This window comes from Cygnus olor, chromosome 26 (genome assembly GCF_009769625.2).
Source record: "Cygnus olor isolate bCygOlo1 chromosome 26, bCygOlo1.pri.v2, whole genome shotgun sequence".
Taxonomy (NCBI): domain Eukaryota; kingdom Metazoa; phylum Chordata; class Aves; order Anseriformes; family Anatidae; genus Cygnus; species Cygnus olor.
In genome coordinates this window covers 3152342-3173581 of record NC_049194.1, presented here as the reverse complement: position 1 = coordinate 3173581, position 21240 = coordinate 3152342, and the positions used below count along the sequence as shown (strand labels likewise).

General features: G+C 68.4%; 1 protein-coding gene across 1 annotated transcript; it reads right to left on the bottom strand.

The window, feature by feature from the left end:
- Nucleotides 1–120: 120 nt before the first annotated feature.
- SEMA6B (semaphorin 6B) lies at nt 121–20267 on the bottom strand. Its single transcript, XM_040537525.1, has 17 exons — nt 20168–20267; nt 7552–7698; nt 7190–7319; nt 6869–6929; nt 6694–6756; nt 6191–6292; nt 5658–5748; nt 5463–5582; nt 5275–5363; nt 4950–5167; nt 4724–4855; nt 4344–4493; nt 3429–3623; nt 2687–2827; nt 2407–2484; nt 2143–2201; nt 121–2061 (listed from the first exon to the last, which is right to left on the bottom strand). The coding sequence occupies exons 2-17, from the start codon at nt 7661–7663 to the stop codon at nt 1073–1075; spliced, it is 2730 nt and encodes a 909-aa protein (XP_040393459.1). The 5' UTR covers nt 7664–7698; nt 20168–20267; the 3' UTR covers nt 121–1072.
- Nucleotides 20268–21240: the final 973 nt, after the last annotated feature.

The following is a 21240-nucleotide window of genomic DNA, read 5'->3' as shown; positions in this document are numbered from 1 at the left end:
GCGACCTGCTTTGCCTCTCCCCGAGCCACATCCCGGAGCCACCCCGGTGTGGGACGGGGCCGGCCGCAGCCCCCGGAGCGGAGAAGCAGCATCCGAGGTGGCGGCGGGGAGGGAATCGCCTCTTGTAAACAGAAATTTATTGCGGGGCTCCGGGGTTATACAGAGACGTTACCGCTGTCGCATGCATGGCCGGCCCGGGGCGGCGGGGTGCCCGCGGTGCCCTGGCACCCTATTTACAGCATGGGGCAGTGCTGCGGGCCGGCCTCCCGCCGGGGCACGCAGCACCCGCAGCCCCCTGCGCGCAGCCCCCTGGGGAGCACCAGGCTGACCCGCCTCAGTCCCGGGGCGGGTCCTGACCCCTTTTCGTCCCCCCTCTCCCTCCTGCCTGCAGCTGGGGCAGGGACGGCACCGAAAGGGCACCCTTTGCCAGCAGAGAGTGGGGTCAGTGGGACCCCCGTGCCCCGGTGAGAGCAGGGTCCCCCCCTGGGCCCCAGCCCCCAGCCCCCAGCAGTGCTTTTGAGGAGGGGGGAGCTGGGGGCTTGGACCTGGGGAGGAGGCTGCTCGGTGGTGTCCTGTCCGAGTGTCCCCAGGGTGCTGGCAGCACCCACAAGCCCCCTGAGTGCTCAGGCACGGCTGATACGGGACTGAGGGTCTCCGGGGGGGGGTGCGGGGGTACAGCCTTGCTCTGCCTCAGTTTCGCCCATGTCCGTGTGTCCATCCTGCTGCCTCCCAGGGATCCCCCCCCAGGGTGCAGCAGTCCCTGGGTCCAGCCTGGGGAGGGGACGGGACAGACGGACACCCGGAGCCCGAGAAAAGCGGCCGGAGCACAGGGCACTGCCCCGTGCCAGCCGGGGACAGTGGGGACAGGTGGGGACGGCCCCAAACCCTGCCCGGGCACACCCGTCCCCCATGCAGCATCTCAGCCCTCCCTGTGCCCGCCACTCCTGCCCTTGGGCCACCTTGTCCTTGTCCCCAGGGAACTGGGGGGGACCGCGGTGTGGCGTGGCGGTGGAAAGCGTCCACGGCGTCAGCGGCGTCAGTGCCCGTGGGTGCCGGGATGGGCAGTGGGGCCCTATTTGCCTGAGGGAGTCCGCTCCACGCCGTAGCGCAGGAGGTGGTGCAGGTCCGTGAGCGCCCGTGGGGGGCCTGCTCCGGGCGCCCGCGGTGCCGTGCCGTGCCGCCCGTAGCCGCCCACCGGCGCTTCGCCGCTGTTAAATGTGTGGTTCCTCTTGAGGTGGGCGCCGGGGCGGCCCGTGCCGTTGTTGGCGTTGAAGTTCAGCTGCTCAGGGTGCCAGGGCGGCCCCTCGGCAAAGTCCCCCCCGTCCCCGCTGGGCGCCGAAACCACGCGCCGGCGGTCGGGGCTGGGGCGCGGCGTGCCGGCGAAGTCGCCGTAGGAGCTGCGGGGCGGGCGGCGGGCGCCAGCGGGGGGATGCTGCCGGGCACGGGGACCCTCGGGGGGGTCCCGGCCCCAGTGCCCATCGCCCGAGGAGTCGCTGAGTTCGGCCTCCAGCTCCTGGTCCACCAGGATGGCGTGGCAGGAGAGGGGCATGCCGCGGGCCGGGCGGCCGGGGCCGGCGTGGAGCCGGCCGGCAGCAGCGGCGGCAGCGGCGGCGGTGCCGGGGTCCCGCAGCGCGGCGTTGATGATGTTGTGGCTCTGCTCCCAGGTGCAGTTTTGGAGGGTGCCGGGGCAGCGCTTCTGCTGCAGCGGGGTCTGCTCCGGCGTGGGCAGGACGCCCGAGTCCAGGTCGTGTTGGCTCGCCTTGCCCAGCTCCTTGGGCCAGCCGTTGGGCATGAGCGGGGCCAGCAGGGCGCCGGGCTGCCCCGCGCGCGCTCGCCGCTCGCCCAGCCGGCTGACGCTCACCACCGACTCGCTGTGTGCCAGGATGGTCTCCTTGTCCTTGCGCCGCGCCAGCTCCTTGCGGTCCCGGTGCCCGATGAACCAGCAGACGCTGAAGCCCGAGATGACGGCGCCGATGACGAAGGCGGCCACGGAGGAGATCACCAGCAGGTTCACCGACACCAGCCCGTCCGGCTCGTCCACGAAGCTCTCGGTCACCAGCCCTTGGTGACGGCGGGGGGGGGTCAGGGGACAGCTGCGGCATCCCCCCGTGTCCCCGAGCCCCATCCCTGCCCCACACTCACCCTCGCACTCGCCCAGGTGCGATGTGCTGCCACCGGCAATGTCCTGCTCGAAAGCTGTCCTGTGGGGGAGGGGGGTGACATGACAAATTTTGGGGGGGGGTCAGTCCCTAACAGCCTGGCAGAGGGCTGGCAGCTTGCTTCAGCCGGCGCTGAGTTTGCTGGGGTTAGGTTAGGGGAGTTGGTGGAGCTGATGCAGCTCAAGCTTCGCAGGCTCTGGGGAGCCCCTGAGACCCCCCCGTTCCCCTCGTGTCCCCCCACCGTTACCTGGGGCTGGGCTCCAGGAAGACGCAGGAGCCCTCGGGTGTCCAGCCACAGTAGGGATCCCGGCTCCCAAGGCAGTTCCTGGCAGGGAACAGAGGGGTCAGGAACACCCCCGGCACAGGGGGGCGACACCCCGGCCCCCACCAGGAACCCCGCTCAGCACCATGCCGTGCCTCAGTTTCCCCCAGCGGTGCTCCCATTCCCAGCCCGACCCTGGCACGGGGCAAATTCACGGGGTGTCAGAGCAGCCCCCCCCTCCTCGCACGATGTCCCCTGCACTCACTTCATGCAGCCCGAGTGCTGCTGGCAGCGGGCCACGGGCACCCTGGCCACGCACGGGGGGAAGGCCAGCAGCAGGGACCCTGCCGCCTTGTCCAGCTCCAGGCCCAGCAGCCGCCGCTCGTCCTCTGTGTCCCGGCCACACCTGGGCATGGGGCAGAGCTCAGCTGGTGGGGCAGAGACCAGCTCCCCAGTGGGGGCTGGTCCAGAGTGGGGAGCTCGCCCGTGGGCCCCGTCTCATCCACACACCCACCCCTCTGCCCCTGCACCCATCCAGCCCCCTTATCCTCCTGACCTGTTCCTTTCATCTGTCCATCCATCCATCTGTCCATCCATCCACCCTTAACCACCTCATTCCTCCTCCCATTTCACCTTGCAGCCATCAGTCAATCCCTCCATGACCATCTCATCCATCCAAGCCGTCCATCAGCCCGTCCACCCACCCATCAATCCAACCACCCTCCATCCACCCAGCCCTCCCCTTACCCACCCAACCATCCACCGCTCACCCACCCACCCTTCCATCCATCCGTCCACCCACCCACTCACCCATTCATTCATCCACCCATCCATCTGTCCGTCCACCCACCCTTCCATCCATCCACCCACGCTTCCATCCATCCATCCATCCATCCATCCACCCACCCACCCACTTACCCATCCATCCGTCCGTCCGTCCATCCATCCGTCCGTCCACCCACCCGCCCACCCACACATCCGTCCGCCCACCTGCCCACCTCCCCTACCTCCCCGGCTGGTAGGTCTCAAACTCCTCCAGGAAGACGCTCTGGCTGCCGGGGGGCGCGGGCGCGGGGCTGCGGGTGGCGTTGGGATGGATGAGGAACTTGAGGACGGTGCCCGTGCTGGAGCCCAGGAAGACCACGGTGTGGTTGCCCCACGGCCCTGCCGCGTTGTCCACCACGATCTTGCGGAGCTGGTACCTGCAGTGTGAGCGGAGCGAGGCGCTGGGGCTGAGGGGAGCCCGCGGGAGGGGAAACTGAGGCAGGGTGGGAGCTGGGACCCCTGGGGGATGGACAGATTGCAGCTAGCCCACAGCGGGAGCCACCGGGGAGCGTGGGGGACAGTGGAGATCCCAAATGGAAACCGGTCCAGATCTCAGACAGACCTGGCCCGGATCCTGCCCAGGAACCAGGCAGACCCAGCGCAGATCCCGTCCACATCCTGGCTCAGATCCTGGCCAAACCCACTCAGGATCCTGCCTGGATCCTCGCCCAATCCCAGCGGGTCTCCAGCCCAGATCCCACCTGGGATCCCCCCATGACCCCTCATGGGACCCCAGCCGGTCCCCAGCCCCACGTGCCTGCCCCCAGCCCCATGCGCGCCCTGCCTGCCCTGCCAGCAGGCCCGAGAGCACCGCGTGATTAATTCCCCGTCAAGCAGCAATTAAGGTAGATTTAATTAGGACGAGACGATCTCAACTGCAAAGTTTATGAGATTTATCTGGTCTCCTGGTGCTCGCCCGCTGCTGGCATGCGCCTGTGCGCCTCTCCGCGCGTGTGCAAGGGCAGCGCTGGCGGCTCCCGCGCACCGGCATGAGTCATGCACGCGGACACGGCTGTGAGCACCCCACATGTACACAGGCCCCCCCCGGGGGCCCCCCCCGAACCTCCCCGGGCCTGATCCTGCCGCTGGGAGCTCACCGGCTCATGGTGCGGACGATCCAGGGCGCGTTGCCCAGGGACGGCACCGCCTCGTCCATCAGCGGGTGCGTCTTCACGAAGGTGAGGATCTCGTCGGGGAAGGTGCTGGAGGAGTTGTAGCGCATCCCCGGGGCCGCACAGCACCCGGGCCTGCCGCCACGGCACGCCGGGGCTCAGCACCGTCACTGCACAGCTGGCACCTGTCCCCAACACTGTCCCCAGCCCTGTCCCCAGCGCCATCCCCTTCTCCATCCCCATCCCCACCACTGTCCCTGCCAGCACCAGCCCTCAGGACCACTCCTGTCCTCATCCCTGTCCCCACCTCTGTCCCCACGTCCCTTTCCTGTCCCCATCCCTGTCCCCTGCGGTCACTCACTCACCGCGGCTTCGGCACCATGTCCTCGGGCACCGGCGTCCAGATGGACTCGGGGGATTTCTGCTCCCGGAAGCGTCCCTCGAAGACGGCGGCCACTTGGGTCATGTCGAAGGCGCACACGGCCGAGCCAGGGATGCTGGGGAGACACCGGCACGGGGTGAACACCCCAAGCCATCCCCACGTCCCCGCGGGGGGCACACGGTGGGCTCCCAGCCCGGCTCGGAGCTGACCTGTTGGTGGGCGTGGAGAAGACGGCGAGCACCACGGGGCGCCCGTCCAGCTCCAGGATGTCGGTCACGGCCTGGATGACGTTGAAGTAGAAGTGCGAGTCGCCCGGCACGGAGCAGTTGAGCCGGGCCTTGAGGAAGGACGTCCACTGCTTCTCCAGCACCCGCTGCGAGCCCCCCATGTCGTTCTTGCACACCCGAGCCACTCGGGACACCACCACCTGCGAGGGACGCCCGTCACCGCCTGGCACCCGGCCCTGGGGACAGTCCCCTTGGCCCCGTTCCCACCCCAGCTGCCCCCCTGGGTCACCGCGGGGACCTCTCCGACCTTCTCCAGGTAGTTGAACTCCATGGCGATCTCGCGGAAGAAGAAGTAGACGTGGCTCCTCCACTCCACGGCGTGCACAAAGTAGGGCTCTGTGGGGACAGCAGGGTCAGGGCTGCTCCAGGACAGGACGAGAAGGGACAGGGACGGGTGCTGTGCCGAGCTGCGTGGCACCATGCTCCACAAAACACCTTTGAACCACTTGGAGTCGTGCTTGACGGTGCGCAGGGTCGGGCTGTCCCCCAGGCTGCGGTAGATGACGGCATCGATGGCCAGGAAATCCGTCACCGTGGCCGTGAAGAGCATCCCCCCTGCGAGGGACAGAGGCGTGAGCGGGACGCGGGGGTGGGCGCGGGGAGGGTGACGGCACGCAGCGGGGGACGGACCTGTGAACAGCGCCACGTTGGCGTGCTTGGGGTCGTAGGGACACCGCGCCATGCCGCTGATGTTGTCCCCAACCGGCTCCAGCGTGTCCATCTGCAGCGGGCGAGATGGGGACGTGAGCGGGGCCACCATGGGGCCGTGAACAGGGCCATAGGGCCATGAGTAGGGCCACCACAGGGCCATGAACAGGGCCACCAAGGGGCCATGAACAAGGCCATGCGGCCATGAGCAGGTCCACCATGGGGCCGTGCAGGACAGCGGGGTCTGGCTGGCAGTGTCCCCAGCCCAGGGAGCAAGACACCCCCACAAGAACTGGACGTGGCACCCCGAGGACACACACGTCCGTGCTCACAAGCTCGGGCACATCCACGCGTGTGCCCTCCACTGCCTCCCGGCCCTGGGGGCACCAGGTGGCCCCAGGTGGCCCAGAGTGACCCCAGGTGGCCCCGGGTGACCCTAGGTAGCCCCAGGTGGCCCAGGGTGACCCCAGGTAGCCCCAGGTGGCCCCAGATGGCCCCGGGGGGGGGACACTCACGCTGTAGTTGGCGCAGACGGGGTTGAAGGCGTTGGTGCCGCACACGAAGAGCAGGCTCTCGTTCCGCACCAGCAGCACCTTGATGAAGTTTCGGCACTCTGCCTGCGCCGACGAGAGGGGGCCGTCAGCCTCCGCGCCCCCTCCCCGGCACCAGCCCCGCAGCCAGCCCCGGGGGGCTTCCCCCCACCACAGCCCCCTCGCTGCGAGGGTCTTGGGCTGGGCTGGGGCGGGGGTTTTGCCCCGCATGGCATTTACAGGACCTGGAAATTGGATTTCTTGCAGGTTATGGGCTACGCCTGTTCTGATCAGCGGGCCAGAAATAATTAATTACAAACCCAATTATACAAGCGTCCAATAAATCACGTCGGACACAAACGTTGGCAGGGAGCTGGGAGGCGGAGGGTGACACCGGGAGGGGACACAGGACACCGGGAGCTCTGCCCCCATGGCACGGGGTGCAGGAGGGCGAGAGGGGGCTCACGGGGCACGGACCCCCCCCGTACCTCGTGTTTCCCCTTCATCCGGCAGATGCTGATGTCGTGCTGGTTCGACTGCCACGTCAGCTTCTGTGGGAAGGGGGGGGGGGGGAGAAAATCCAGTGTGGGGCCAGGGCGAAGCCCCCCCCCCTGCTGGTGTCCCCATCCCCTCCCCAAAGCCCCCCGGGGGCTCGGCGCTTACCCGGTGGTAGCGCATCTCGCTGGCCGTGCCGGGCTCCAGGCTCACACGGTAAACGTTGTCCCTGGGTGGGGGGGGTGTGGGTGTCACCACCCCGTGGGGCTCGGGGACACCCCAGAGGGCTGCAGGCTCTGGGGACAGCACAGAGCCCCCCCCCCAGGCCGTGCCATTGGGGTGTCCAACCCGCAGGGCACGAGGCTGGGGCAGATTTTGGGTGCCGGGGGCAGGTAACGGGGTCCCTCCTGAGCGAAGGGGGCTGCAGGGAGGTGTCAGGTGCCCTCCCTGGCCCCTCGGGTAAGGTTTGTGCCCCCCCCCGTTCCCCACCTGTCCCCGATGAAGAGGGTCCGGTTGACCTTGAGGATGCGCTGGATGTTGAGGCGCTCGGTGCCAGCGCCCTCGGGGCCGGCCAGGCGGCTCGCCCCGTGGCCCACGAACACGGCGTAGTGCTTCACATCTGGGGGGGCACGGGGACACACACACACACACACACACAACACGGGGCGTCACGCTGCCACCCCATCCCCACAGCCGGGACGACCACCCTCCCCTATCCACAGGTGTCCCCAGAGCACCCCAAAACCCACCACCCCATCCCCGACCCCTCTCCAAGCCGTGTCCCCCCCCCCCCGGTGCGCGGCACCCTGAGCCCCCCTCCCTGCGATGGGGTGTCCCCCGCAGGCACTCACAGTCCTCGGGGGCCACGGTGATGGGGCCGGGCTCCTCGGGGAAGGTGCCACGCGCCGTCCTCTCGGCTGCCAGCAGGAGCAGCAGGACCAGGGGGGCGCGGGGGGGCCGCATGGTCTCCCCCCGGCGCGGGAGGGCGCCCACCACACCTGCGGGCAGGGGACAGGTTGTGGGGGGGGGGGCAGCACTCGGCGTCCCCCTTCCGGGACGTGCTGCTGAGCCCCATGGGTCCCCCCATCGCGGCACCCGCACCCCAAACCCATCGGAGAGCCGGCACCCTCATGGGGTGCCCCTGGCGTTGGGAATTTGTGTGTGTGGGGGGGGTTGGCTCAAGGTGGGGGTCCTGGATGCTGGCGCTGGTGCGGTGCCAGCCGTGGGGGGCCAGCGAGGGGCGCAGGGCCGGGGGACGTGTCTGGGATTCGCGAGGGGGAAGCGAGTTCCTTCCCCGGCTGAAGAATTTCAAATATGCTGGGAAAAGCGGCCCCCACGCCCCCGCTCCCTCCCCGAGGCGCTCCCAGCGCCTGCGCAGCTCCGCACTGGGGCTACTGGGCCCAAACTGGGCTGCGGGCGTCCTGCGGGACGGGAGCGGGGTTCTTCGGGCACCTCACAGCCACAAACCCGTGGGGGGGAAATAATCCTGTGCAGGGCCAGGCTGGGAGCCTGGGGACATGGGGATGGGGGGACTTGGGGATGGGGGGACATGGAGACAGGGATATGGGGATGTGGGGACATGGGGTCCATGGGGACGGGGGGACACAGGGAGCACAACCACCCCACAAATAGGGACATGGGGGAAGCCAGGGAGCGGTTTCGCCATCGCAGCCCTACAGCCGCCATCCGAAACCCGGTCAGGAGGCTTGGGGGATCAATGGGAACGCAGGAGCCAGCCCCCACAGCCCCCCCCAAAGCCACCGCTGCCACCGTCCCCTTTGGGGCTACCAGCCCCATCCTGCCTCCCCCGTCCCCGCTGCGCGCCCGCGGGTGGCACCGCGTGGGGCAGAGGGGCCCGGGGCCGGGCTGGGTAATTAACAGCCGGGCAGTGATTTAATTGATTAGCAATCCAGGCAGAGCGGGTTAAATCGAACCGTCGCCCTCCTCTCGCTGCGGGGAGCGAGGAGGGGGGGTGACATTGTACAGGGCCAGGGGACACGACGCCTGGGCCACCCGACTCGACCCGGTCCCCTCTGCGGTGTCACGGTCCCCAGGGAGCCGTGGCGCTGTCCCCATCCCTGTCCCCTCTGCAGCCTCACAGCCCCCGGGCACCCCAACCCCGCTGTGCCACAGCCCCCGGGCAGGACCCGACCCCGGTGTCACAGCCTTGGGGACAAGCTGATCCCGACCCCACAGCGTCACAGCCCCCGGGGACACCAGACCCCATCCCCGTGGTGTCACAGCCCTGCTCACCCCCCGATGGCTTCCGGGGGGGGGACAACCAAAGCCCCACACGTCCCCTCCCCAGGGACGGGGTAGGCGCAGGTTCCTGCTGGGGCCGCATCCTGCCCCCACCAGGTGACCTTGGGAACCAGCCTGGAATTTATTAATTATTATTATTATTTTTTTGTGTGCCTGGGCTATTTTTAAAAAAGCCATTAACGATTTAATCGCGATAATTAAAGCCTCGGTGCCATCTCCCCAGGCAGCCGTTGGAGGCTTTTACCACCTGTGCTGAGTTACGGGCCTCCCACCTCAACGGCCCCCCCCAGGAGAGCTTGGCGCAGGCTTTTCATTTACCTGCAGCCTGGGACCTCTCCTCCAGCCTCGTTACCCTAACGAGCCGCCCTTTCGTGCTGGCAGCCAGCTCTCGGGGACCTTGGGTCCCCAGGGAGGTGACACGCGGGTCCTAGGGGCGGGTGTCCCGGGAACTCCCAGACCGGTTCCAACCAAATCTCACGGAAATCTCCAATTCCAACCAAATCTCCCAACGGGGCAGAAATCTCCAAACCGAAGCATCCCCACGAGGTCCTGCTGGTGGCCAGAGGAAAAGGGGAGCCCTAAAAGGGAGCCCTAAAAGGGAGCGAAGTCGCCTCGCGGCAAGGGAAGGGCTCAGCCCCATATCGGCCACCCGAGAATCCCCTCCTGCTCTGCCCACTGCCTCCCCTCCCCGCACAACCCCTCTCCCGGTGGGATTTGGGGTGTGGGACCCCCCGGGAGGCCACGCCGTCACCCCGGGGTGCTGTAACCCCAGCCGGGGGCTCCGGTGTCACCGTCCCCCGGCTCGGCGGTGCTGGGGAGCGGGAGGCCGGGGAAACCTGAGCCTCCGGCGGCATAAATGCCTCCGATTGTGTGGGGGAAGAAAAGCCAGCGGCTGAGGGGGGACAAGAAGAGGGGGGGGGACGGCGGCAAACAGGGCCCCCCTGTTCGGGGATTGCCACCGCGGGGAAACTGAGGCAGCGAGCGGCAGGGGGAGAGGTGCCCCCGGGCAGGGGGGGTCCCAGCAGGGTCGGGGTCTGCGTGTTTGGGATAAGTGGGAGGGGGCCATGCCCGTGCTGGTTTTTTTTTGGGGGGGGGGGCAACAGGCAGGCACACAGCTGTGCCACCTCCCGGGCACGTCCCCTGCTCCATCCCTGCTCCGTGCCTCAGTTTCCCCATCAGACACTGACCGTCTGCACCCACGGCCTTGGGATGGGGGGGGGACACAGCCGCTCATCTCATCTCTCCCCCCTGCCCTTTATCACCCCCCCCCCCCCAACACAGGATGAGGCGCAGCCCTGCAGTTTTGTCCCCCCCCCCCCCCCCCAAAAAAAAAAATGCATCTGCGCTTCCCTGGGGCCCTCCCTTTGGGGACAGCCCCAATCCTCTGCAACCCTTCGGTGGCTGCTGGGGGGGGGGGGGGGGGACTCGTGCCGCCCCCTTCCCTCCTGGGGATGGGACCCCCCCTCCCCATGTCACCTGGGCACAACTCCCACTCCTTGCCTCCCCCCCCCCCCGACACCCCCGCTCTGCCCACCTGAGCTCCGCCGCTGCTGGCCCTACGGCACGGCCGCCGCCGTCCCCGCCGCGCCGGCCACTTGCAGCGGGTGGCTCGGCTGCCTGGGTCCCATCACCAGCCCCTGGGGGGGAGGGCTGCTGGGGCGGTGTCCCCCCCCCGGCAGCCCCCAGGACGCTGGGGGACTCCGGCGTCCCCACGGCACAGCCTGCGAGCCGCTCAGCTGTCGCATGCGCGTGTCCCCCCCCCCCCCCCCCAGCTCCTCCGGGACCCCCGGGGGGAACGGGCCCCGCGCCCCCCGGCCGCGCCAGGTGGCAAGGTAGGGCTGATGTCACCGTAACCGGAGCCGGCCCCACGGCAGCTGTCACCGCGGCTGGGACGGCTTCGAGTCGGGGGCTGGCCTCCCCCGGACCCCCCCACGGTGCCGCGGCCTCCCCTCGCCGCGGTGCCACCGCCAGCCGTGGTGGCAGGGAACGGCTGCCGGTGAGTCGGGACGCGGAGAGGACCGGGGGGGACACGGGGGTCCCCACAATGGGGTCACCCCCCCCGTGGCCTCCCCAACAGCGTGGTGGCGGCGGTGACGAGGCCGTCCCCCCCCCCCCCAAACCAGCCAGGTTCCTTTATCCCCTCGCCACCTACACCGGGAGCGGGGCGCGGAGTTTATTTCGTCTCGTCCGATTTCCACCGGTCCCCGGGAGATGAGATTTTTCTCCTTTTTTATATTTTTTTCAAATATAAAACCATTAAAAAAAAAAAAGGCGGGGAGCCCGGCTCTGAAACGCGTTTCAGCCCTTAAAATGCGACTTTCTGCGTAAAAAATGGAGGTGGCGGCCCCGCACGCCCCAAATCGATCAGCCAGGGATCAACGGGTTCGTTAGGAGCTGGCCGGCGACGTTATCCAAAAAAACCCCATAGCGGGGGGGGGGGGGGCTCTGCTGTGTTATCCAACTATCTAAATCGCTTCCCTTTTAATAGGGATAACGCGGGATTTTATGTGGTGGTTAGGGTAATGCCAATGAGCACAAATCGCCAGAGAGGAGGCAATTAGCTATGTTAATGAGTCCCTAATAAGCAGCACAAGGAGACTCTGAAAAAACCCAAACCTGGCCCAGGCCCCCCTGCAGCCCACCCAGAAACGGCCACACATCTCCCCCCCCGCCCCCGGTGCCTGTCCCCACCCTGTCCCCCGGCACGTTTTTGGGACCCCCGTGGCTATGGGGTTGGGGCAGCCCCATGCAGGGTTTTGGGGTCACCCCAAATGGAAGGTTTTGGGGTCACCCCCCCCCCAAAAAAAAAAACAGGGGCTCGGGAAGCCCCCAGCCCAGCTGCTGCTGCCACCCAGCCGGGACGGCCGGCTCCCCGGGGTGTGGGGTGGGGGGGACACAGGGCCCCCCCCCCCCCAGGTTTCCGTTCCACCCGGGGTCGGCCCCGCTGTCCGGGGACGGTTCAGATGGCAGGGCCGGGAAGCAGCTGTCCCCGCGGCGGGGACGGAGCAAATGTCACCCCGGCCACCTGGCACCGTCCCCAGCCCCTGCCACACACACCCCCCCCACAAGCAACGCCACCCGGGGGGGGCGGCTGCAGGCATTTGGCACCTCCGGGACCCAAGGGGATGTCAAGAGGATGGGGCCCCCCCTTGCCCTGCATCCCCCCGCCATCAACGGGGTGCCCCGTGCTGGTGACAGGGACACCAGGCCGTCGGCTGGGGGGGGGGACACGGTGACAGCACCCCCCCCTTTACCTTGGCGCTTCCGCAGCGCCGCCGGCTCAGATGTCCCCGCTGCTCCCGGCGGGCCCCCCCCGGCCTCGCGCTCCGGTTACCGGCTCCGCTTACAGCTGCCGTTTATAGCCCCTGTCCCCCCCCGCAGCACCCCTCACTGCCCCCCCCCCGACATGAGCCCCCCCCAGGACCCAGGCATTGAGCTCTGGGGGTGGCAGGGACCCCGTGGTCCCTTGGGGGGGCTTTGTCCCCATCACCCCCCATCACCCCCAAGTATCATTCCTGTTCCAGTCCCCCCACCCCGTACTCATCACCCACCTTGGGTGCACGGGGGGGGGGACACGAGGGTGCCACCCATATGGGTGGCTTTAATTTGCATATTAAATCATTTATTTTGCATATTAAATCCCCCTCATCTGCATATTAAGGACGGTTTCCTATCAAGGAGGCGAAAATAACCCCCGGGGTGGGCACGGGATGGGTGGCGGGACGGGCACCCGGGGTGCTGGGGCTGCGTGTGTCCCCCCCCCAGTGCCACCGGTCCCCAGGGCACCTCGCCTCCTCACGCCCCTCTGGGCACAGCCACTGCCCCCCTTGTCCCCAAAGCCACACAACCCCCTGCTTGTCCCCTGTTGTAGGGGGCACCCTACAATAACAAACGTGTGTTTAAACCCAGCTCCAAGGGGGCACCCTACAATAATAAAACCCAGCTCCAAGGGGGCACCCTACAATAACAACCCCCCACCCCAAACTCCGCTCCAGGTGGGGACCCCACGACAACAAACCGGCACCCTACAATAACAAACCCGTGTTTAAACCCAGCTCCAGGTGGGAACCCTACAACAACAACAACCCCGTGCAGACCCAGCATTAAAAGCCCCCCCGCCGCGACACGAGGTCGGCGTAAAACAACGTTTAGAAGCATCCCAGCAAAACAAAGCAGCCGATGTCACCCCAGTTTTGGGGAAACAACTTTCCAATCACAAGCCCACGGGTCCCAGGAACCCGGCACGGAGAGCCAGCCAGGCGGGAGGAGGCCCATCAGCCTCCTCGTTTTTTAAGCCCTAATGAAAGTTTATTTGGTGTTGTTTTTATTTCCTCTTTAGCCTCCCCCGCGTCTCCTCCACGCCGGGACGCGCTCGGCTGCCTCGCTCTCTTTGGGAAAATGTTACCTTTAATTGCTCCAAGGCCAGGCACCAGCGCCTTGATTTGAAATTTCTACGCTTCAGAAAACTTATTTGTAGTTAAAGAAGATGAAAATATCCGCCGTGCTCTGCGAAGGCACGCGGCGGGACCGACGGAGAGAAGCCAGGGGTGCGGGCGGGCGCAGGGGCTTCGCAGCCCCTGGGACCACGCGTGTCCCCGAGGTGACAGCAGCCCCCCGGGCACCCACTTTGTGCCCCCCCCACTCCCTGCTCCAAGCCAGGCACCTTGTGGGTGCGCTGCGGGCTGAGCTCTGCCGGGGGAGCAGCACCCAAATTTCGGGAAGGGGCTGCCCCGGTGCCCCGTTCGCCCCCCTGCCCCATGGCATGGCACAGCACAGCTCCGGCTGGGGGCCACTCGGGGCCCCCCCCAGAGCCACGACCCCCCCGGAGCCACAACCCCCCTGCTCCCTGGCCGTGCTTTGGGGCACGCTGGAGCCGGGCGGCGCGGGCACCGGAGAGGGGGCCGCAGGATGCTGGCGGGGAACAAAGGGCCATTGTTCGCAGTCGCGCCCCCCGCGCCTCCGCCTCCGCGCCCGCTGCCTCGCCGGAAGGTCAGGTGTTGCCTCGCTGCCCCCGAAACAGCTCCGAGCTCTGCCACTGTCCTCAAATTGTCCCCGTGGCACAGGCCGGCGCTCGGCTCCCTCCTGGCTGCGGTGCCTGGGACTGGGCCGGGACCCCCGGGGGGTCCTCGCCCCGAACTGAAGTGGCCTTGAGGACACCTCCACCGGTGCCACCGCCACCCGGTGCCACCACCCCCTGCGCACACCCTCACCGGTGCCACCATCACCCTCACGCCTGTGGGCAGGGGGGGGCTGCGGGAGCTGGGGGGCCGCGTTCACATCCCTCCTCCGTGCACAACTCATCCCCCGTGCCAGCCCCGCGTGTCCCCCCACCACCCAGTGCCACCACCACCACCACAAAGCCCCCTCCCGGCCGGGAAGGTGACAAAGGCTCCCCGAGCCACCACCACGGGACACGGGGACCCCTGGGTGTTCCCCCCCCGGGGCCGAGCAGATGCGCACGACGAGGCAGATGTGTTGCTAAGGGCCCAGGAGCGGCAGCAAGGAGGGGAAAAAAAAAAAAAAACAAAAGATTATTGATTCGCGCTTCCGGGGGAGGAACTGTTCAAAGGCGGAGGGAGCCTTTGAGGAGGATTTCAAAGGGCCGGGGAGGGAACAGGCACAGGAGGCTCGGTGGCGCTGGGGTCCGTGGGCACCGGGTGCCTGCCGTGTGTGCACCGGTGCCAGCGTGTTTGCCGGCTGCCACGGGTGCACACGCATGTGCAGGTGTTGGTGTGGGCACACGCGTGTGCACAGGTGTCGGCACAGGATGGCACCAGGTTGCGTGCGTGTGTTGGTGCACGTGCACCGGGTTGGCACGGGCACACCGGTGTCAGCTTGTGCATGCTGCGGCTGCTGTGTGAGTGTGCAAGGCAGGGAGCTCGTGCACTGCGTGCACAGGAATGCAGGTGTGCACGCAGCGCCGGTGTGTGTGCGGGTGCCCGTTGTGCACGTGGGGGTGCACGTGTTGGCACAAATGGCTGGCACGAGCGTGTGTGGTGCTGCCACAGGTGCACGTGTTGGCACGCAGGGCTGGCACGAGGGTGTGCGGGGCTGCCATGCATGTGTGTGCACAAGCACGTGCAAGCCACAGGGGCCGTGCACGAGGCGAGGGCCGCAGCGTGGGCATGAGCACGCCGGTACCGGGGGGGGCACAGGGGGCCAGGCAGCACCCGTAGGAACCGTCCCCGGCCACCGCGCACCCGGCCCCAGGCTGGGGACCTGGGGGCTCGCTGGGGCTGGGGGGGGGCTGCCCGGGGGTGGGTGCCTGCCCCCATGGCGTGGCGCGGGGGCTATTCGCAGCACTGACCTCACGCCGCGTAAGCTAACTCCCGGAAAGGTGAAATGAAGGATACGGCGCAGCAGGTGCCGGGGCAGCTGCCGGGGTTATTTGCAGCTCCGCGCTCGCTACCTGCTGCCGACGCCATGCCAAGCCGGGCAGGATCCGGCCCCTCGCGGCGCAGGGGCTGCGGGTGCACGGGCGGGGACGCTTCCTGGCTCCCGGCCTCCCAAATCACCTTCTGAACGCTTCCTAATTTACTGGCACTTTATCTCAACGTCCCCCCGGCGGGAGGTGATGAATTGGGCCGATAATCAAACCTCACCGAGGGCACGTGGGTGCTCGCCCGCCCCGGGAGCAGCCGGTGCCTCTGCCCATCCCTCCCTCCTCCTTCATCTTGGTTTTGGCACCGCAGGCCGGGACGGATGGCGGCGGCCACCTCCCCAGTCCGGTCCCGGCTGCGCCACCCCTGCTCCGTGCCTCAGTTTCCCCACTTGGCACCCAAACACCCCGCAGGCATTCACAGCTCTCTGTCACCCCCACGGGGACACCTCACGGTGTGGGCTGGTGTCCCCCCCCCCCCGGCACCAAACCCAGGGCCGGGGGACGGAGAGGAGCACCCTGCGCTGAGCTCGGCCGCGGCGCTGCGGGGTTTGATGGGATTATCCCCGTGGGCAGGATTACACGGGGAAGAGCCGGGGATTAGCCATGGCGCATCAGCACGCTGCCTCCGCAGCCACGGCCGGCCTCGCTGCCAGCCAGCCGAGGGCCTCCGCGCCGCACTGGGAAGAACTGGGAGGAACTGGGACTGAGCCGGGGCGGCCAGGCCCTCGGCCCTGCCACCGGGGTCCCCCGGGAGCTCCTCTGGGGACCGGTGGCTTCGGCAGCCACCGCCGCCTGCTGTTTAATTAACCGGTTGCCGCTTGCAGGAACGGCACAAAGAGACGAGAGGGATCTTTTTTTTTTTTTTCCTTTTTTTTTTTTTTTAATTTGACAAAATTGTAATTAAATAGGGAGTAAAAATCCTGTTAGCACAACCCAGCCCCGCTGGGAGGCTCCTGCGCTCCAGACGATCCTTCTCCCTTTCCCTCCCGCCTTCGCTGAGGGAACCGGGACCTCGCTCCGAGCCGTGGCCACGCTCCACAGCCGGGGGGGGGGGGGACGGCAAGGACGAGCAGGAGGACCCCAAAAGCCACCCCTCCTCCGTGCCGGGGCTAACTGGGGGGGTCTCAGCACCATCTCTGTGCCTCCAGGCCACGAGGGGCCGGTGGAAAGCCAGAGCCCCCCCGGCATCGCCACGCTCCACGGGAGAACCTCACCAAAAGGGACCCTGAGAGCGGCCCCGATGTGGGAGATGTTCCCCGAGGGCCCCCCCCCCCCCCGGCCCCGGCTGCTCCCCACGGCGCACACAGCTCAGCCCACTGAAAAATTAAATCGCGTCCAGACCGGCAGGTTTAATTAAAAATCCTCGGGCTTGGCTAAGGACACGAGGCGAGTCCGGTGCTGCAGCGCGGAGCTGCGGCGAGCCCCGGGACGCGGCGAGCATGGCGGGCGGGCGCGGGTCTTGCAGCTGGGGAGGGAGAGGGGTCGCTGAGGACCCCCCCCCGGCACCGGTATGGCACAGCCGGTGCTACCGGTGTGGAGGATCTCAGGATGCACTGGTCTAACTGGGAGCCGAGCTATCACGTGGCTTGTGCTGCTGCTGCCGAAGCAGAGAGAGGGCCGAGGGGGCGTGCGAGGGGGACGGTGACACCCAGGCGTGCGCGGTGACACCCGGGTGTGCGAGGGGGACGGTGGCACCCGGGTGTGCGCATCGCCGCCCGCACCATGACTTCCAGCCAAGGGGGGGCTCCTGGCAGGGCCGGACGGGGCTGTGAAGCCCCCGAAACCTTCCCGGACTCCAGAGAGCACCAGTCTCTCCGGCCCCGCAGCAGGGAACCGCGCGGCCACAGGCGTGTGCGCACACCCACGCGCGTGCACACCCGCACACGGCATCGCAGCCCGGCTTCGGGGCGAGCTGCTGAGCCGCCGGGGCTGGGATTGGGGCGATTTCCCTTTGTTTATGGGAACGGCAACGCGGAGCCCAAACGGCTTCGCAAGCAGGTCCTTGCGCTCCGGGAAGGGGCCGTGCTGCCCCCGATCCCAAAGCCCCTGCCCAAGAGGGACGTTCTGGACCCCCCCCGCCCGCCGTGTCCCCCTCCCTCCCAAATACAGCCACGTGCCCCGCTGACAGCGGTGACCCAGTTCCCGTGTCACCCCGGGAACGCCGCAAAAAGGGGCTCCTGGCGGCACCGGGGACGCACCGCTAACCACAGCCCTACATGCGGGGCCCAGCACCCCCCGGATCTGGTCCCGGGCACCGCAGAGGGATGCGGGCACCTGCCAGCACGACCCCAAGGGGTGGGGACAGAAACGCCGGGGGGGGGCTCGGCTTGCACCCGGGGCCGGATCCTGCGCCGCCTGGCTGCGCGCAGAGCCGGGAGCTGCCCTCTAGTGTCACCAGTTCAGGCCCTAAATTTTGGCTAAAATCGCAGGCGAGGACGGCGGGGGCTGCCGCCGAGCACCCCGGCTGCCAGCACAGCCCTTTCGCAGCGGGACAGCGGGGGGGGGGGACGGACGGGATGGCCTCGGAGCATCCCCCCAGTGCCTCCCCCCAGCAGGATCCGGCCCCACAGCAGCCGGGCACCCAAGGGGCCAACCTGGACCCAAACAGGGCCGGGGCGAAGGTGCTGGGGCCGGATGGGCTGCCATTAAATTGGGGGGGGGGGGGGGGGGGGGAAGGAAAGGGGGGGGGCACACAGTGGTGCCACCTTTGTCCCCATCTCCCCAAGCTGCCAGGAGGCAGGTGGCGGGGGGGGCACCTCCCCTAGGCTTTCCCCAGGGGGATGCAGCAGGTCCCCGGGCACACACAGGCTGTGCAGCACCCGGCTCCATGGTGGTGGTGGTGGGGGGGTCCTCTTTGTACCCCCCCCATGGCTGGCTGCTCCCAGCCTGCTGGCTGAGGGGAAACTGAGGCAGGCTGGGGCCGGCGGCGCTCGCCCAAGGTCACCCCGAGGCGCCGGCACAGCTCGGCCCCGCTGCTCCGCTCCCTGGGGGGGGCTGCCCCCAGCACCCTGAGCAGGGCCAGGCCCCCGCTGCCCCCCCCCCCGCCCCGTACGGGGGCACCCAAGGGTGCTGGTGGGGCCGAGGGCTGGGCAGGATGGTGCTCAGGGCCCCCCACCCCAACTGACCTGGGTGATGGGGGAGTGAAGGAGGCCACGTTGTGGGGGGGGGGATGCTCGGGGTGCTCAGGGTGACAGAGCAGGATCTGGACCAGGCTTCCCCCCCCCATATTATTTTGGGGTTATGTTCCCCCCCCCCCCCAACATCAGCACCACGGTGCTGAGCCCCGAAGGGAATGACAGCCCCCCCGCTAGACCCACTGACACCCCCTGCGTGAGGGTCCCTGGCCGTGTCCTGCAGCTGGGGGGTGCCAGCCCCCCCCGCAGCTCACACAGGGGGTGCCCCAATTCTGCAGGGCGCCCCCCCCCTGAAACCTCACAGGAATAGGGAGAAAAAGTTATGGCCGCGGCGAGACAGAGCCAGGCAGCCCCCCCCTACCCCCCCTTTGGGGGGGCTCCACCATCTCCAGCTCCATGGGGCTCTTTGGGGGAGGGGGGTGTCCCCTACTGCTGCCCCCACTCCAAACCCTCGCTGCCCCCCTCCACCCTTCGGAGGCTGCACTGGCCATGCCCCCCCCCCCTCCCCCATTGCAGCCCCAACCCAGCCAAAGCTGCTTGGGGGGGGGGGGGGCACACACCAGCCCCCCCCCTTTCATTCCTGTCCCCCCCCCCCCAACAACACAAACCCTGGCTGCTTCCCAAAGAGGCGGCAGAGGCAAAACGGAGCCCGATGAAGCAGGCAGCCCCCCCCCACCCCCCCAATTCCGTCTTTTCTCCATCCTGCCAGCCCGAGGGTGGGGGCTGCTCCCCTCCCCCCCCCCAGCTCAGCACCTCTCCGTATCCCGGGGGGGGGGGGTAGTCAGGATGTGGGACGGGGGTGCTGAGGTGGGCTGGGGGGGGGGAGGTTGGGAGCTGGGTGCTGGATGGGTGCGGTATTGGGGTGCTGGGGGGGGGGCTCCAGGGTGCGGGGGGGAGCATGGGGGTGCTGGGCTGGGGGTGGTCTCGGGGGACCAGGGTGCAGGGAGGGGGTGATGGGAGGAGATGGGGGGGGGGTGCGGGATGGGGATGCTGTGGGGGAGCCGAGGAGGTGGGGGGGGGGATTGAGGTGCGGGGGGGTTGCGGGGGGGGGGGGCTGCAGGATGGAGGTGCCAAAGATTGGGGAGGGGAGGGCAAAGGGGGGGGGCACCGCGGTGCGGGAGGGAAGGGGCAGGGAGGGGCAGGAGGGGAGCGGGTTGGGGGGGAACCGGGGTGGGGAGCGTGGGCCGGGGGAGGGCCGGGGTGCGGGCAGGGGGCGCGGGGGGGGGCCGGGGGGGTCCCTGCAGCCCGTGACCCTTCAAGGTTCCGCCTGCTCCGCCCGGGGAGCCGCTAACAAAAGCGCCGCTTCCCAATGCAGCAGCAGCAGCAGCAGCAGCCGGGCGGGGGGGGGGGGGAGGGCCGCCGGGGGGGGGGGGCATTTTCCTTTTTTTTTTTTTAAATTTTTCCCCCCTTTTTTTTTATTTTTTTTGTCCCCCACCCTCCCACCCCGGGGAGAGCCGCAGCCCCCCTCCCCACCCCGGCAGCCCCCTACGGATGGAAGGGGGGGGGGGGGGGGCGAAACTTCACCCCGATTCCTTTTGGGGCGGGGGGAGGGGGGGGGCACGGATAAAAACCGGGAGAGAACGGCTGAGATTTGGGGGGGGGGGGGGGGGGGGACCGCATCACCGGGGGGGGGGGGGGGGGGGGGGAGAAGGAATGGGAGGAGGGGGGGGGCACCGGCCGCGTTCTTACCTTGAACCCCCGGGGGCCGGAGGTTTGGGGGGGGGGGGGCGGCTCCGGGGGGGGGGGTGGCACGGCTTGGGGGGGGGGGCACCGCGCACCTGCGCCCGCCGGCAGCACGGCTCGGCTCGGCTCGGCCCCGCTCCGTGCGCGCCGCCGCGGCGGGAGGCGCCGGGGCCACCGGGCGGGGCGGGGCCGAGAGCGGAGCGAGGAGGGGGGGGGAGGCAAAAGAGAGGGGGGCACGGCCGGAGCCTCCTCGTCCCCCCCCCCCCCCCTTCCCCGCCTTGCCCTGCCCCCGGTCCCCGTTTTGAAGAGGGGAGGAGGGGGCAGCGCCCCCCCCTTGTCCCCCCCCCCCCCCCCAGCCTGTGTCGGTGCCCCCAGCTCGGTTCGGCACTGGGGGGGGGGGTTGGGGGCCCCCCCCGGCTCCCTGACCCACTCGTGTCCTCCTTCACCCCCCCCGCAAAAAGGCTCCCCCCTTTCCTGCACCGAGACCCCCCCCCCACTCTGGCTCCAGAGGGGTGCTGGGGGCACTCCCCCCCCCGCCTCAGTTTCCCCCTACAAAAGCCCCCCCTGCCTCCATCCCCTCCCTGGCCCTATAGAGCCGGTGGGACTGAGCCCCCCCCCCAGCCTCAGTTCCCCCCCCCCGGCACTGGCCATGCCCCCCGTGCCTCAGTTTCCCCATGCACCCCCCCCCCCGTGCCTCAGTTTCCCCCCGTGCAGGGGGCTCGGGGCTGGCAGCGGGGTGCGGGGTGGGCACTGGCACCCCCCCGGGGGGGGTTTATGTATGGGGGGGGGAGCACAGAGCAGGGCCGGAGAAGGTTTCCCCCCCCGCCTTTTCACGTGTTCAATCCGTTAGCACCAGCCCGGCATCGTATTCCCCTCCGCCATCTGCTTCCCGAGCCTGTTTTAGCTGAACTTTCCCAGAAAAATATATATAAAAAAAAAACAAACCACACACAAAAAAAATCACAGCAGTCATAAATAAACCAGTGCCCCCCCCCCCCCCTTCTTTCTACCCCCCCCACTCCAGGCAGATGCTTGGCACGGAGAATTGCTGCTCGTCCACGGAGAACTGCCGGCGCCGG